Source organism: Thalassophryne amazonica, chromosome 17 (assembly GCF_902500255.1).
Source record: "Thalassophryne amazonica chromosome 17, fThaAma1.1, whole genome shotgun sequence".
Taxonomy (NCBI): domain Eukaryota; kingdom Metazoa; phylum Chordata; class Actinopteri; order Batrachoidiformes; family Batrachoididae; genus Thalassophryne; species Thalassophryne amazonica.
In genome coordinates this window covers 68,823,730-68,839,732 of record NC_047119.1, presented here as the reverse complement: position 1 = coordinate 68,839,732, position 16,003 = coordinate 68,823,730, and the positions used below count along the sequence as shown (strand labels likewise).

Below are 16,003 nucleotides of genomic sequence, written 5' to 3'. Positions count from 1 at the left end.
CGCACACTGATTACATAATGGATCAAATATGTTTGGCAGAAAAGTCTATAAATTTAGAACACAGAGTTGGAAAAATAGGAAATTCTACAGCTTGCCTTTGAATTGGAGGTGATGATTGTGAAAAGAAAAGTTTGTTGAGGGACAAATAATCCAGAATAAAGCATAATCCAGCAACAGAGAACTTTAAAACTGTCACGCACGTCAACGTCATTGCATGACACGGAGTTACAGAGTTGCAGAAGCATAAATTAGGCGTTAATTAAATAAATCATCATAAATTGTAAATTTGATATCATAATTATTTTTTATATTTATTTTGATAGTACCTGTACGTGTATGTGGTTAACTGATAAAAAAAATGTTGAAAACGGAAAAGGTTAGCTCAGTATTTCAGTACAATTCATGGGCGCAATTTGGTGGGGGATGGGGGGCATGTCCCCCCACCTTTTCAACCAGGGGGACAGAATATGGTATGTCGTCCCCCCCCACCTTCTGACATATATGTGTGTACTTGAAACATGCTATGCCAGTCTTATGTGCAAAACCATGTCAGAATAGTATCTTTGTTTCTGCAAGTTTGTATTTTTAGCAGCACTGACTTGTTTACAACACTTGTTTCTTGTTTGTCACATTTGGAATTTTCTGGGACTGCATTTGCCCAGATTTGACATCAAAAACAGTTGCCTCTACGGACTAGTGTCTACACATAAGTATCAATGAACCATATGCTAATTTACTAAATTTGGGAAAGTTAGAAATGGAAATCAGAAAAGTTATCTGGGACCTCAGAAAGCCCATCTACAATTATTGCTTGATCTCCAAAGTCAGTCTATGCGAGCGAAATTATGTTCAATATGAATGTCGTCATTAGTGACACTTCAAAAATTAAATTCATGATAAGTAATTTATCCTAAACTTATGATCTGTTGTTTTTTCAAACTTATGCAAAAACAAATCTTGAGAAAAAAAATACAGTATGCGATAGTTAATAATTATTAAGAGCCTGTTCTTTCATATTTATAAATACATTTTACCACATTGCAGTTGTTTTTTTTTAATGAAAACTCAACCTATCATTCTTTTTGAGTTCTACACATGTGGTGATACCTTATTTACACCAGGATGTTAATAAAATCAATGCTGGCTATTCTCAGAATAAAGTACTTATATCCACAGTTTCAAATTGCATAAGTCAAATGCAATTTGAAGACCACTTTATGGTCTTCTCAAAACATTAAAATTACTGTTCTGGATGCTCAGAATGCATCTGAGCTTATCTAGAAACTGTTGACTTCTGGGAGCCTAAAGCGGCCCCCAGATCCCTGGTCTATGAGCTTTGGCTCTGCGCGCCTCACACTTTGTCCCCCCCCAATTTCTAGTTCTAAATTGCGCCCTTGGTACAATTGGCCCCAAAATGGCACCGTGTTCTCAGTTGTCACTACTCTCTGTATAAGGGGACTCTAATATTAAGCACAGAAGAAAGGTTAAGGGAAGACTGCATCAGCTCTGATCCTCAACCCAGGTGTCCGTGACCTCTGACCTCATCCAGGTGCTGAGCTACATTTCCAAGCAGCAAGCTGCTGCTCATGCATGGAGCTGCATACCTCTCCTGAAGATGTTAATTCCTTACAACTCCAACTTCAGAGCCGATCACAGACCCACGATGCAGAATGGAAATCTTACAGAAGAATTTAATGAATGGAGGTTTTCTGTTTCACTAATCCCAGCGATAGCATGTATATATTTGTTGTGAAAGGTAACGGCTGCATCATTAAATATTTTAGTTCATTTTATTTTTGCATTGATACATTCTCTCTTTTCAGTCTTGTCAGTCATTTCATAAGATTGTTGCTCTGTCTGTTTGTTTATTAGTGTTGTTGAAGTCATTTGACTTCAATTTCGGTTTTTAAATGGGACCTTATCACTGACTTTCACTTCTTTTCTCTCAGCCACTGAATTCGAAGTGTTTGCACCTTGGTACGGTGGCTGGGAAGTGCAAATCAATCAGTTATGAAAACTGAAAGTAAAAAAGCAAAAAGAACTTTTGACAAGACTCATCAGTGTACCGCTGACTTTTTATTTGTTTGTTTGTCTGTGGTTTTGTTTGTTTGTTTGTTTGTTTGCTAGTTTGTTCAAAAAAATTTACAGAATATTTCATCAGACTGAGTTGAAATTTGGTGAAAGCATGCAGAATGGCAGTGTGTGGGTTGGCACGAAGTCACGTCACTTCCAGCGAAGTGGCAAATCTGAAGATGATAATTCATACTTCCGCGAATGGCCGCCTGATGAAAACAAGCTTGAGCTGTGTTGTCTATTAAAATCAGCTGGTTTTGTTTTGTCTCTAACTTGCTGTGGCCGAAACACCCAATGACGTTCGGGGCAAACAACTGAAGATGTGGCGTGGTGGTGGCACCTTGTGATCATTGATCCCATCCCATCTAAGAGGGCACCTCCAACAATTGATTTGCTGAATATTTGGGATGTTAACAGCTAGTCCTACTAAGAAGTTGCTTCTAACAGCCAGCTGATAGCTCTCACTGCCTGGAACGATGAGATTTATACACCAAGCTGAGCTGAAATGAACCATTGTACATTAAATTGACTTTGACGAGTCTGACCCATTAGAAAACTAACCAAATTACATGTATTTGTATTGCGTTCAGCAATGTTTTCATCAGCCAAAAATGGTCACCAGAGGGCGCTCGGGTAAAGTCCACGGCAACCCATAGGTCTATGTTTTTTGGAGTGGTTCAAATGATATTTACCATTGATAATTGGGTCAAACTTGACAAATTTTGGGAAAATCAATGAAATCAGAACCTGATCAAACTCTGAAGGATGCACAGAATCAGAACAAGGTACATAGTTTGTTCTTTCACACTGAATTCAGATTGAGTTTTCTCACCTTATTCAACTTACAACAGAGGCATTTCCATTTTGGCTTAGGATTTCAGGTGAACGGTGTTTTTAGTATAGAAAAATGGAAGTCATTACATGGGTAGAAACAAAAATCTTTTTGAAAAGCTCAAAGGGAAATGACTCTGGCTCACCCACAGGTCATAACAGAGTCGGAAGATGACATGAAAAAGTGGCCCTCGATTATGTATGCCGATATTTTTTAACTACTTTTCATTTATTAACTCGCCTAATCTCATTGAATCAAGTTAAAATACTACCCAACAAGCAGTACCACCGTAATGGAAAGATTACACAACGTTAATATACGTATGGTGTTATTTCATGCAGTGCTTGGTTATATCAAATGCCAGAAAATGAGTAAATTAGATAGCAGCTAATGCTACAAACACAGCTTTCCCGTTTGTCTCACGAGCATCCGCCGTGGCTTCTTCAATGGAACGTTGTAGCCCAACCAATATTTGCGGTAAGGATGCAGTGGTGTGGGCTTTTTCTCCATAAAATGAAAAGAACATACACGGGGAGGTTTGGGTGGATTTTTCAAATTCAGGAGGGAACTAGTTAAATGCTGGTCCACAGCTCTCAGATCTCTCCTTTCCATGTTCAAAACATCATTCTGAAGTGCTGTGGCACCCATGAACTGAACAATTAATGCTGCTCATGTTTAGACACTTCTAGCGTATTGTGTTCCCACGTAGCTAATCATCGACGCAGTTGCAAACCAGACGTTGCTTGCCAAAATGGAGCTGCCCACCCTGACTTCCTGAATAAGGTGAATTGACTCTATGTGGAAAGTTGGGGAAGAAGAAAGATGGACTCAGTGCCTAAAATCATCTAGGGGCTCCTTCAGGTCATAAACAAACAGGAAAAATATATATATATTTTTTTTAGACTAATTATTTTTGGATATTATTGCAGTTAATCTCATCAGACTGTGCTGAGACCATTGTGTGAACACTTCAGGAGAACTTTGTTTTTGTCATCTATGGAAATATTTTCTTCACCTGAATTGTCTTTGTATATTTTACCAATAAATAATAATAAAAAAAAATAATAATCAGCATTTAATACAACAGGCATATGTTTTAATATTACTGCTTGTATTTTTTTTTCTGAAATAGCCATAAAAATATAGTGCTGTCATACAACAGTGGTTGTTACCATGGCAACTTCCCAAATAACAGAGACCTGCTGACAAATCCTAAAACTCTCTATACTTTGGTGATTTTCTTCTCATTTTCAAAATTTATGAAGTTCCACATTAGTGGAGAACCAGTATCTAAGGTAAGTTGTTAAAATGACATCTAAATGAGCTTTTGTCTAATAACTGAGTCATAACAGGTCTGTTACACTAGAGAATGCTAATCGCTTTAGCTAAAGCTAATTGGTTTAGCTACTGCTACCTGAATTGCAGTAGTGGCCTCCTTTAACTTGGTTTAACAGTGAGATTTTTTTTTTCCACCTAGGTTTCTCAGTCATAGAAAATCTCTCCCTCTTTTTGATGATATTATTACAACTGAAAAGCTACATAATTACTGAGGATGATGTTATCTTGTGTATGTCAGTCAAAGACAGCACTAGCTTAGGTGTATGTCCGTGTCCAGTCTTCTGTCTGTGTTCACGATATCAAAATGTTGTGTGGACTAGAATGGAATTTTGAGGGGAGATGATCCTCAGAAGAATTGATTCAATGTTTAGGCAGTTACTTAAAATAGAATAAGCCCCACTTGTCTCAAGAATAGTCAACCATAAAGATAGTGTAGGTAGGAAATCAGGGAGCCGGGACTGTGACTATAGGATCATTGTTTTGGTTCCCACTCTGCCAAGAATCTTACCAAAGTGCCCCTGAGCAAGGTCCTGCTGTGCAGTTGAGTGCCTTGCATGGCAGCACTCTGGCATTAGTGTGTGAATGAGCGAATGTTGGGGATCATTATAGAGTATTTTACATAACAGATGGAAAAGCACAATAGAAAAAATCATTTTAAGAGTTGCTCAGTCCAAGAACAACCTCCTGATGTTTCCCAGATTAGACAATGGTGTTCTCCATGTGTGTCCGTTTAAGTTAGTCTATGGCTACTGATATGATGAAACTTGACATGAAACTTTTTGCAAAACAACAACCTTTAGAGTGTTTGTCCTTCTCATACAAAACATAATTTTGGTTGTTCTGATAGGTTTAGTAGCAGTGACAGATGTTACGGCACAATTTCTAGTTCATGTCAGAATAATTGTACAAAGTAAATTCACCAGTGTAAAAGTAACACTGACAGTCTTAAATTAACACTGCCAGCGTACATATGCTCCTACTCTGGTCAGAGTAGGGCCATATGTACAATGTCAGTGTTAATTTAACACTGGTGATTTTACTGTGTAAGGTTTTCAAAACCACTCAATGATTTCAGCACACAAATTTGAATGCCTACAGATACCTGTGGACAAACAAAAATGGAGACAGGCAACATTCTGCAAAGCAGGAGAGTCAAAATCCAACATCTCTATCAAAGCTACTGCTCAGGCCAGACTACTATGCCTGCCTGCAACCTCCTCAGGTTCCTCCACATAGAGCAGATGGAGGTTACAGCAACTGACAGGACGGTGAAGGCTTTGATTGACAAATTTGAAATTGACGAGACAGGTGAGTGAATTGAAAGTTGTGTGTGAAGTCATGGGTGGCATGGTGGTTTAGTGGTTAGCACTGCCTTACATCAAGAAGGTCCGGGGACCACTTCCTGCCTCATCCTTTCTGTGTGGAGTTTGCATGTTCTCTCTGTGTTTGGGAGGATTCCCTCCGAGAGGTCCTCTTGCCTCCAAAGGCAGGCAGGTTAGGTGAATTGCAAACGTGCAATACTCGTCCAATCAATGGTCACGGTTAGGTTCACAGTGGACAAAATAGCTTAACAATGTCTAGATGAATTTCCTTTGAACATGGTGGGAATAGTACTCCCATCGATATCATGAGATGATTCAATTTTGGATTTGTTTGGTCAAAGTTCAAAGAAACATGATCTGAAAAAACACTTTTTCTTAGCTTGTCTCATCCGGGAAAAAGGGTCAGTGAGCGTCCATCCTCTGTCCACAGTTAAAACTAAATACTGGCTTTCCTTCAATTCTTGATGGAATTTGATAGAGATGGTTTTATTTACTTCATCTAAGCACTGCTCACAATTCTTTATTGCAGAATTTTGAGAGTTAAAATTTTAGGCAACATATTGCCTTTTTTTGTGGTGAAAATTTTAAATTCACTCAAAATATTTATTCTCCGTCAGTTGTTGATACGTTTTACCCTAGAATGCCTGATTAAAGAAATGTATATATCAAGCATGATATGTACGCCATTATAGAGTTAATTTTAATGGTTTTGTTTGCTTAATTAAGGCACTCTTCACAATTCTTCATTGCAGAATTTGGACATTTTAAATTTTTAGGCAAAATATGGACTTTCTTGTGTTGAAACCTGAAATTCTCCCAAAAATCTGTCTGCCCCTTAAGTTCATGACAGATTTAAATTCCAATAGGTCTTTTTTTCCTTCATCAAAGCATTGTTCACAATTTTTCCCCATAAAATTATGAAAGTTTACATTTTAGGGACAGCATGGACATGGACATTTTGTGGTGACAACAGAAAAATTCATCCAAACTGGTACTTCTACTTCAGTTTATGACTGTTTATGAATAAATAAAATAACATACACAGTGAGACAAATAAGTATTTGATCCACTATTGATTTTGCAAGTTTTCCCACCTTCAAAGAATGGAGAGGTCTGTAATTTTTTATCATAGGTACACTTCAACTGTGAGAAACAGAAAAAAACAGAAAATCACATTGTATGATTTTTAAATAATTAATAAGCATTTTATTGCATGAAATAAGTATTTGATCACCTACCAACCAGCAAGAATTCTGGCTCTCACAGACCTGTTAGTTTTTTCCTTAAGAAGCCTTCTTATTCTGCACTCTTTACCTGTATTAACTGCACCTGTTTGAACTCGTTACCTGTAAAAAAGACACCTGTCCACACACTCAATCAATCACACTCCAACCTATCCACTATGGCCAAGACCAAAGAGCTGTCTAAGGACACCAGTGACAAAAGACCTGCACAAGGCTGGGATGGGCTACAGGACAACAGGCAAGCAGCTTGGTGAGAAGACAAGAACTGATGGCATAATTATTAGGAAATGGAAGGAAGACAAGATGACTGTCAATCTTCCTTGGTCTGGGGCTCCATGCAAGATCTCGCCTCATGGTGTAAGGATGATTCTGAGAAAGCCCAGAACTACACGGGAGGACCTGGTCAATGACCTGAAGAGAGCTGGGACCACAGTCACAAAGATTACATTAGTAACACACTACACCATCATGGTTTAAAATCCTACAGGGCAGCAAGGTCCCCCTGCTCAAGCGAGCATATGTCCAGGCATATTTGAAGTTCATCAGTGACCGTCTGGATGAACCAGAGGAGGCATTGGAGAAGGTCAAACTAGCATGGGGGTGGAAACATCATTTTCGAGGTGCTTTTCTGCAAAGGGTACAGGACGACTGCACCATATTGAAGGGAGGATGGATGGGGTCATGTATCGTGAGATTTTGGCAACCAACCTCCTTCCCTCAGTAAGAGCATTGAAGATGGGTCATGGCTGGGTCTTGCAGCATGACAATGACCTGAAACACACAGCCAGGGCAACTAAGGAGGGGCTCTGTAAGAAGCATTTCAAGGTCCTGGAGTGGCCTGGCCAGTCCCCAGACCTGAACTCAATAGAAGATCTTTGGAGGGAGCTGAAACTCAAAGCCTGAAACATCTGGAGAAGATCTGTATGGAGTGGACCAAATTCCCTGCTGCAGTGTGCAAACGTGGTCAAGAACACCTGGAAACATCTGACCTCTGTAACTGCAAACAAAGGTTTCTGTACCAAATACGAGTATTAAGGTCTGTTTTTCTATTGTATCAAATACTTATTTCATGCAATAAAATGCAAATGAATTATTTAAAATTCAAACAATGTGATTTTCAGATTTTTTTTTTTTTTAGATTCTGTCTCTCACAGTTGAAGTGTACCTACGATAAAAATTACAGACTTCTCCATTCTTTGTAGGTGAGAAAGGTTGAAAAATCAACAGTGGATCAAATACTTATTTGCCTCACTGTATGCATATGTGTGTATGCTAATTCATCATATTCACCTCCTCGCTCGCCTTTGACCTCTGTACCTCTTCGCTCACCTGTGACCTCAGTGTCTTTTCTCCCACCTGTGACCTCTGTGCCTCTTCTAGGCATGGGCCAGTATGAGATTTGGACGGTATGATAACCATTGGCAAAAATACCATGATTTCATTGGTATTGTGTATCGCTTTAAAATGTGCTTTAACATCATTATGACTATTTGCATATGAAGTGCATGTGATTCAGGCGTACTAATTGACATGATATCTACCGCTACGAGCACTATACCACTGATAAATTTAGAGAAAATACTAAATTGATCGTTTCTCTTTTAGACATGTAGCATCTGCCCCGTGGGAAACATGACTTACTTGCTTAGGGAGAAACGTGGCTGGAATAAGGTCCGAAACTCCGGATGCTCAATACTTGGCCCAGTGTCACCAACAAAGTGCTTGGAACAGATGCATTTGTCCTTTTTGACATGTTTGTGGGACCTGTGTGGACCTGTGACCTCTGTGCCTTTTCACTCACCTGTGACCTCTGTGTCTCTTCACCCACCTGTGACCTCTGTGTCTCTTCACCCACCTGTGACCTCTTCACCTACCTGTGACCTCTGTGCCTCTTCACTCACCTGTGACCTCTGTGCCTCTTCATCCACCTGTGACCTCTGTGCCTCTTCACTCACCTGTGACCTCTGTATCTCTTCACTCACCTGTGACGTCTGTGTCTCTTCACTCACCTGTGACCTCTGTGCCTCTTCACTCACCTGTGACCTCTGTGTCTCTTAACTCACCTATGACCTCTGTGCCTCTTCACTCACCTGTGACCTCTGTGCCTCTTCACTCGCCTGTGACCTCTGTGCCTCTTCACTCACCTGTGACGACTGTGTCTCTTCACTCACCTGTGACCTCTGTGCCAATTCACCCACCTGTGGCCTCTGTGCCTCTTCACTCACCTGTGACCTCTGTGTCTCTTCACTCACCTCTGACCTCTGTGTCTCTTCACTCACCTGTGACCTGTGTCTCTTCACCCACCTGTGACCTCTGTGCCTCTTCATCCACCTGTGACATCTGTGCCTCTTCACCCACCTGTGACCTCTGTGCCTTTTCATCCACCTGTGACCTCTGTGTCTCTTCACCCACCTGTGACCTCTTCACCCACCTGTGACCTCTGTGCCTCTTCACTCACCTGTGACCTCTTCATCCACTTGTGACCTCTGTGTCTCTTTACCCACCTGTGACCACTGTGCCTCTTCACTCACCTGTGACCTCTGTGTCTCTTCACTCACCTGTGACCTCTTCACCCACCTATGACCTCTGTGTCTCTTCACCCACCTGTGACCTCTGTGCCTTTTCACTCACCTGTGACCTCTGTGTCTCTTCACCCACCTGTGACCTCTGTGTCTCTTCACCCACCTGTGACCTCTTCACTCACCTGTGACCTCTGTATCTCTTCACTCACCTGTGACGTCTGTGTCTCTTCACTCACCTGTGACCTCTGTGCCTCTTCACTCACCTGTGACCTCTGTGTCTCTTCACTCACCTATGACCTCTGTGCCTCTTCACTCACCTGTGACCTCTGTGCCTCTTCACTCGCCTGTGACCTCTGTGCCTCTTCACTCACCTGTGATGACTGTGTCTCTTCACTCACCTGTGACCTCTGTGCCAATTCACCCACCTGTGGCCTCTGTGCCTCTTCACTCACCTGTGACCTCTGTGTCTCTTCACTCACCTCTGACCTCTGTGTCTCTTCACTCACCTGTGACCTGTGTCTCTTCACCCACCTGTGACCTCTGTGCCTCTTCATCCACCTGTGACATCTGTGCCTCTTCACCCACCTGTGACCTCTGTGCCTTTTCATCCACCTGTGACCTCTGTGTCTCTTCACCCACCTGTGACCTCTGTGCCTCTTCACTCACCTGTGACCTCTTCATCCACTTGTGACCTCTGTGTCTCTTTACCCACCTGTGACCACTGTGCCTCTTCACTCACCTGTGACCTCTGTGTCTCTTCACTCACCTGTGACCTCTTCACCCACCTATGACCTCTGTGTCTCTTCACCCACCTGTGACCTCTGTGCCTCTTCACTCACCTGTGACCTCTTCATCCACTTGTGACCTCTGTCTCTTTACCCACCTGTGACCTTTGTGTCTCTTCATCCACCTGTGACCTCTGTGCCTCTTCACTCACCTGTGATGTCTGTGCCTCTTCACTCACCTGTGACCTCTTCATCCACCTGTGACCTCTGTGCCTCTTCACCCACCTGTGACCTCTTCATCCAACTGTGACCTCTGTGTCTCTTCACCCACCTGTGACCTCTGTGCCTCTTCACCCACCTGTGACCTCTGTGCCTCTTCACTCACCTGTGACCTCTTCATCCACCTGTGACCACTGTGCCTCTTCACTCAGCTGTGACCTCTTCACCCACCTATGACCTCTGTGTCTCTTCACCCACCTGTGACCACTGTGCCTCTTCACTCACCTGTGACCTCTGTCTCTCTACACCCACCTGTGACCTCTGTGCCTCTTCACTCACCTGTGACCTCTGTGTCTCTTCACCCACCTGTGACCTCTGTCTCTCTTCACCCACCTGTGACCTCTGTGCCTCTTCACTCACCTGTGACCTCTTCATCCACTTGTGACCTCTGTGTCTCATTACCCACCTGTGACCTCTGTGCCTCTTCATCCACCTGTGACCTCTGTGCCTCTTCACTCACCTGTGATGTCTGTGCCTCTTCACTCACCTGTGACCTCTTCATCCACCTGTGACCTCTGTGCCTCTTCACCCACCTGTGACCTCTTCATCCACCTGTGACCTCTGTCTCTTCACCCACCTGTGACCTCTTCATCCACCTGTGTCTTCTGAGCCTGTTCACCCACCTGTGATCTCTGTGCCTCTTCACTCACCTGTGACCTCTTCATCCACCTGTGACCTCTGTGCCTCTTCACTCACCTGTGACCTCTGTGCCTCTTCATCCACCTGTGACCTCTGTGCCTCTTCATCCACCTGTGACCTCTGTGTCTCTTCACCCACCTGTGACCTCTTCACCCACCTGTGACCTCTGTGCCTCTTCACTCACCTGTGACCTCTTCATCCACTTGTGACCTCTGTGTCTCTTTACCCACCTATGACCTCTGTCTCTCTTCACCCACCTGTGACCTCTGTGCCTCTTCACTCACCTGTGACCTCTTCATCCACTTGTGACCTCTGTGTCTCTTTACCCACCTGTGACCTCTGTGCCTCTTCACTCACCTGTGACCTCTGTGCCTCTTCACTCACCTGTGATGTCTGTGCCTCTTCACTTACCTGTGACCTCTTCATCCACCTATGACCTCTGTGCCTCTTCACCCACCTGTGACCTCTTCATCCACCTGTGACCTCTGTCTCTTCACCCACCTGTGACCTCTTCATCCACCTGTGTCTTCTGAGCCTCTTCACCCACCTGTGATCTCTGTGCCTCTTCACTCACCTGTGACCTCTTCATCCACCTGTGACCTCTGTGCCTCTTCACTCACCTGTGACCTCTGTGCCTCTTCATCCACCTGTGACCTCTGTGCCTCTTCATCCACCTGTGACCTCTGTGTCTCTTCACCCACCTGTGACCTGTTCACCCACCTGTGACCTCTGTGCCTCTTCACTCACCTGTGACCTCTTCATCCACTTGTGACCTCTGTGTCTCTTTACCCACCTGTGACCTCTGTGCCTCTTCACTCACCTGTGACCTCTGTGTCTCTTCACTCCCCTGTGACCTCTTCACCCACCTATGACCTCTGTGTCTCTTCACCCACCTGTGACCTCTGTGCCTCTTCACTCACCTATGACCTCTTCATCTACTTGTGACCTCTGTGTCTCTTTACCCACCTGTGACCTCTGTGTCTCTTCACTCCCCTGTGACCTCTTCACCCACCTGTGACCTCTGTGCCTCTTCACTCACCTGTGACCTCTGTGTCTCTTCACCCACCTGTGACCTCTGTGCCTCTTCACCCACCTGTGACCTCTGTGCCTCTTCATCTACCTGTGACCTCTGTGTCTCTTCACCCACCTGTGACCTCTGTGCCTCTTCACTCACCTGTGACCTCTTCACTCACCTGTGACCTCTGTGTCTCTTCACCCACCTGTGACCTCTGTGCCTCTTCACTCACCTGTGACCTCTTCACTCACCTGTGACCTCTGTGTCTCTTCACCCACCTGTGACCTCTGTGCCTCTTCATCTACCTGTGACCTCTGTGTCTCTTCACCCACCTGTGACCTCTGTGCCTCTTCACTCACCTGTGACCTCTTCATCCACTTGTGACCTCTGTGTCTCTTTACCCACCTGTGACCTCTGTGTCTCTTCACCCACCTGTGACCTCTGTGTCTCTTCACCCACCTGTGACCTCTGTGCCTCTTCACTCACCTGTGACGTCTGTGTCTCTTCACTCACCTGTGACCTCTGTGCCTCTTCATCCACCTGTGACCTCTGTGCCTCTTCACTCACCTGTGACCTCTTCATCCACCTGTGACCTTTGTGCCTCTTCACCCACCTGTGACCTCTGTGCCTCTTCACTCACCTGTGACCTCTTCATCCACCTGTGACCTCTGTGTTTCTTCACCCACCTGTGACCTCTTCATCCACTTGTGACCTCTGTGCCTCTTCACCCACCTGTGACCTCTGTGCCTCTTCACTCACCTGTGACCTCTTCATCCACTTGTGACCTCTGTGTCTCTTTACCCACCTGTGACCTCTGTGTCTCTTCACTCCCCTGTGACCTCTTCACCCACCTGTGACCTCTGTGCCTCTTCATCCACCTGTGACCTCTGTGCCTCTTCACTCACCTGTGACCTCTGTGTCTCTTCACCCACCTGTGACCTCTGTGCCTCTTCACCCACCTGTGACCTCTGTGCCTCTTCACTCACCTGTGACCTCTGTGCCTCTTCATCCACCTGTGACCTCTGTGTCTCTTCACCCACCTGTGACCTCTGTGTCTCTTTACTCACCTGTGACCTCTGTGTCTCTTCACCCACCTGTGACCTCTGTGCCACTTCACCCACCTGTGACCTCTGTGCCTCTTCATCCACCTGTGACCTCTGTGCCTCTTCACTCACCTGTGACCTCTGTGTCTCTTCACCCACCTGTGACCTCTGTGCCTCTTCATCCACCTGTGACCTCTGTGTCTCTTCACCCAGCTGTGACCTCTTCACCCACCTGTGACCTCTGTGCCTCTTCACTCACCTGTGACTTCTTCTTCCACCTGTGACCTCTGTGCCTCTTCATCCACCTGTGACCTCTGTGTCTCTTCATCCACCTGTGACCTCTGTGCCTCTTCACTCACCTGTGACGTCTGTGCCTCTTCACTCACCTGTGACCTCTTCATCCACCTGTGATCTCTGTGCCTCTTCACTCTCCTGTGACCTCTTCATCCAACTGTGACCTCTGTGTCTCTTCACCCACCTGTGACCTCTTCACCCACCTATGACCTCTGTGTCTCTTCACCCACCTGTGACCTCTGTGCCTCTTCACTCACCTGTGACCTCTTCATCCACTTGTGACCTCTGTCTCTTTACCCACCTGTGACCTGTGTCTCTTTACTCACCTGTGACCTCTGTGCCACTTCACCCACCTGTGACCTCTGTGCCTCTTCATCCACCTGTGACCTCTGTGCCTCTTCACTCACCTGTGACCTCTGTGTCTCTTCACCCACCTGTGACCTCTGTGCCTCTTCACCCACCTGTGACCTCTGTGCCTCTTCATCTACCTGTGACCTCTGTGTCTCTTCACCCACCTGTGACCTCTGTGCCTCTTCACTCACCTGTGACCTCTTCATCCACTTGTGACCTCTGTGTCTCTTTACCCACCTGTGACCTCTGTGTCTCTTCACCCACCTGTGACCTCTGTGTCTCTTCACCCACCTTTGACCTCTGTGCCTCTTCACTCACCTGTGACGTCTGTGTCTCTTCACTCACCTGTGACCTCTGTGCCTCTTCATCCACCTGTGACGTCTGTGTCTCTTCACTCACCTGTGACGTCTGTGCCTCTTCACTCACCTGTGACGTCTGTGTCTCTTCACTCACCTGTGACCTCTGTGCCTCTTCATCCACCTGTGACCTCTGTGCCTCTTCACTCACCTGTGACCTCTTCATCCACCTGTGACCTTTGTGCCTCTTCACCCACCTGTGACCTCTGTGCCTCTTCACTCACCTGTGACCTCTTCATCCACCTGTGACCTCTGTTTCTTCACTCACCTGTGACCTCTTCATCCACTTGTGACCTCTGTGTCTCTTTACCCACCTGTGACCTCTGTGTCTCTTCACCCACCTGTGACCTCTGTGTCTCTTCACCCACCTGTGACCTCTGTGCCTCTTCACTCACCTGTGACCTCTGTGCCTCTTCACTCACCTGTGACGTCTGTGTCTCTTCACTCACCTGTGACCTCTGTGCCTCTTCATCCACCTGTGATCTCTGTGCCTCTTCACTCACCTGTGACCTCTTCATCCACCTGTGACCTTTGTGCCTCTTCACCCACCTGTGACCTCTGTGCCTCTTCACTCACCTGTGACCTCTTCATCCACCTGTGACCTCTGTGTTTCTTCACCCACCTGTGACCTCTTCATCCACTTGTGACCTCTGTGCCTCTTCACCCACCTGTGACCTCTGTGCCTCTTCACTCACCTGTGACCTCTTCATCCACTTGTGACCTCTGTGTCTCTTTACCCACCTGTGACCACTGTGCCTCTTCACCCACCTATGACCTCTGTGTCTCTTCACCCACCTGTGACCTCTGTGTCTCTTCACCCACCTGTGACCTCTGTGCCTCTTCACTCACCTGTGACCTCTTCATCCACCTGTGACCTCTGTGTCTCTTCACCCACCTGTGACCTCTGTGTCTCTTTACTCACCTGTGACCTCTGTGTCTCTTCACCCACCTGTGACCTCTGTGCCGCTTCACCCACCTGTGACCTCTGTGCCTCTTCATCCACCTGTGACCTCTGTGCCTCTTCACTCACCTGTGACCTCTGTGTCTCTTCACCCACCTGTGACCTCTGTGCCTCTTCATCCACCTGTGACCTCTGTGCCTCTTCATCCACCTGTGACCTCTGTGCCTCTTCACCCACCTGTGACCTCTTCATCCGACTGTGACCTCTGTTCTTCATCCACCTGTGACCTCTGTGCCTCTTCACCCACCTGTGACCTCTTCATCCACCTGTGACCTCTGTGTCTCTTCACCCACCTGTAACCTCTTCATCCACCTGTGACCTCTGTGCCTCTTCACCCACCTGTGACCTCTGTGCCTCTTCACTCACCTGTGACCTCTGTGCCTCTTCACTCACCTGTGACCTCTGTGTCTCTTCACCCACCTGTGACCTCTGTGCCTCTTCACCCACCTGTGACCTCTGTGCCTCTTCATCTACCTGTGACCTCTGTGTCTCTTCACCCACCTGTGACCTCTGTGCCTCTTCACTCACCTGTGACCTCTTCATCCACTTGTGACCTCTGTGTCTCTTCACCCACCTGTGACCTCTGTGTCTCTTCACCCACCTGTGACCTCTGTGTCTCTTCACCCACCTGTGACCTCTTCATCCACTTGTGACCTCTGTGTCTCTTTACCCACCTGTGACCTCTGTGCCTCTTCACTCACCTGTGACGTCTGTGTCGCTTCACTCACCTGTGACCTCTGTGCCTCTTCATCCACCTGTGACCTCTGTGCCTCTTCACTCACCTGTGACCTCTTCATCCACCTGTGACCTTTGTGCCTCTTCACCCACCTGTGACCTCTGTGCCTCTTCACTCACCTGTGACCTCTTCATCCACCTGTGACCTCTGTTTCTTCACCCACCTGTGACCTCTTCATCCACTTGTGACCTTTGTGCCTCTTCACCCACCTGTGACCTCTTCATCCACTTGTGACCTCTGTGTCTCTTTACCCACCTGTGACCACTGTGCCAC

The 16,003-nt window shown here is 46.0% G+C and overlaps 1 protein-coding gene across 1 annotated transcript in view; it reads left to right on the top strand.

The window, feature by feature from the left end:
* Positions 1-4,097: 4,097 nt before the first annotated feature.
* Positions 4,098-16,003, top strand: part of LOC117529136 (1-phosphatidylinositol 4,5-bisphosphate phosphodiesterase zeta-1-like) — a 153,619-nt gene continuing 141,713 nt past the window's right edge. Inside the window, exons 1-2 of the mRNA XM_034191835.1 lie at positions 4,098-4,200; positions 5,342-5,551. Coding sequence (XP_034047726.1) covers positions 5,362-5,551 — 190 coding nt within the window. The 5' untranslated portion in view covers positions 4,098-4,200; positions 5,342-5,361. The remainder of the gene's footprint in view (positions 4,201-5,341; positions 5,552-16,003) is intronic.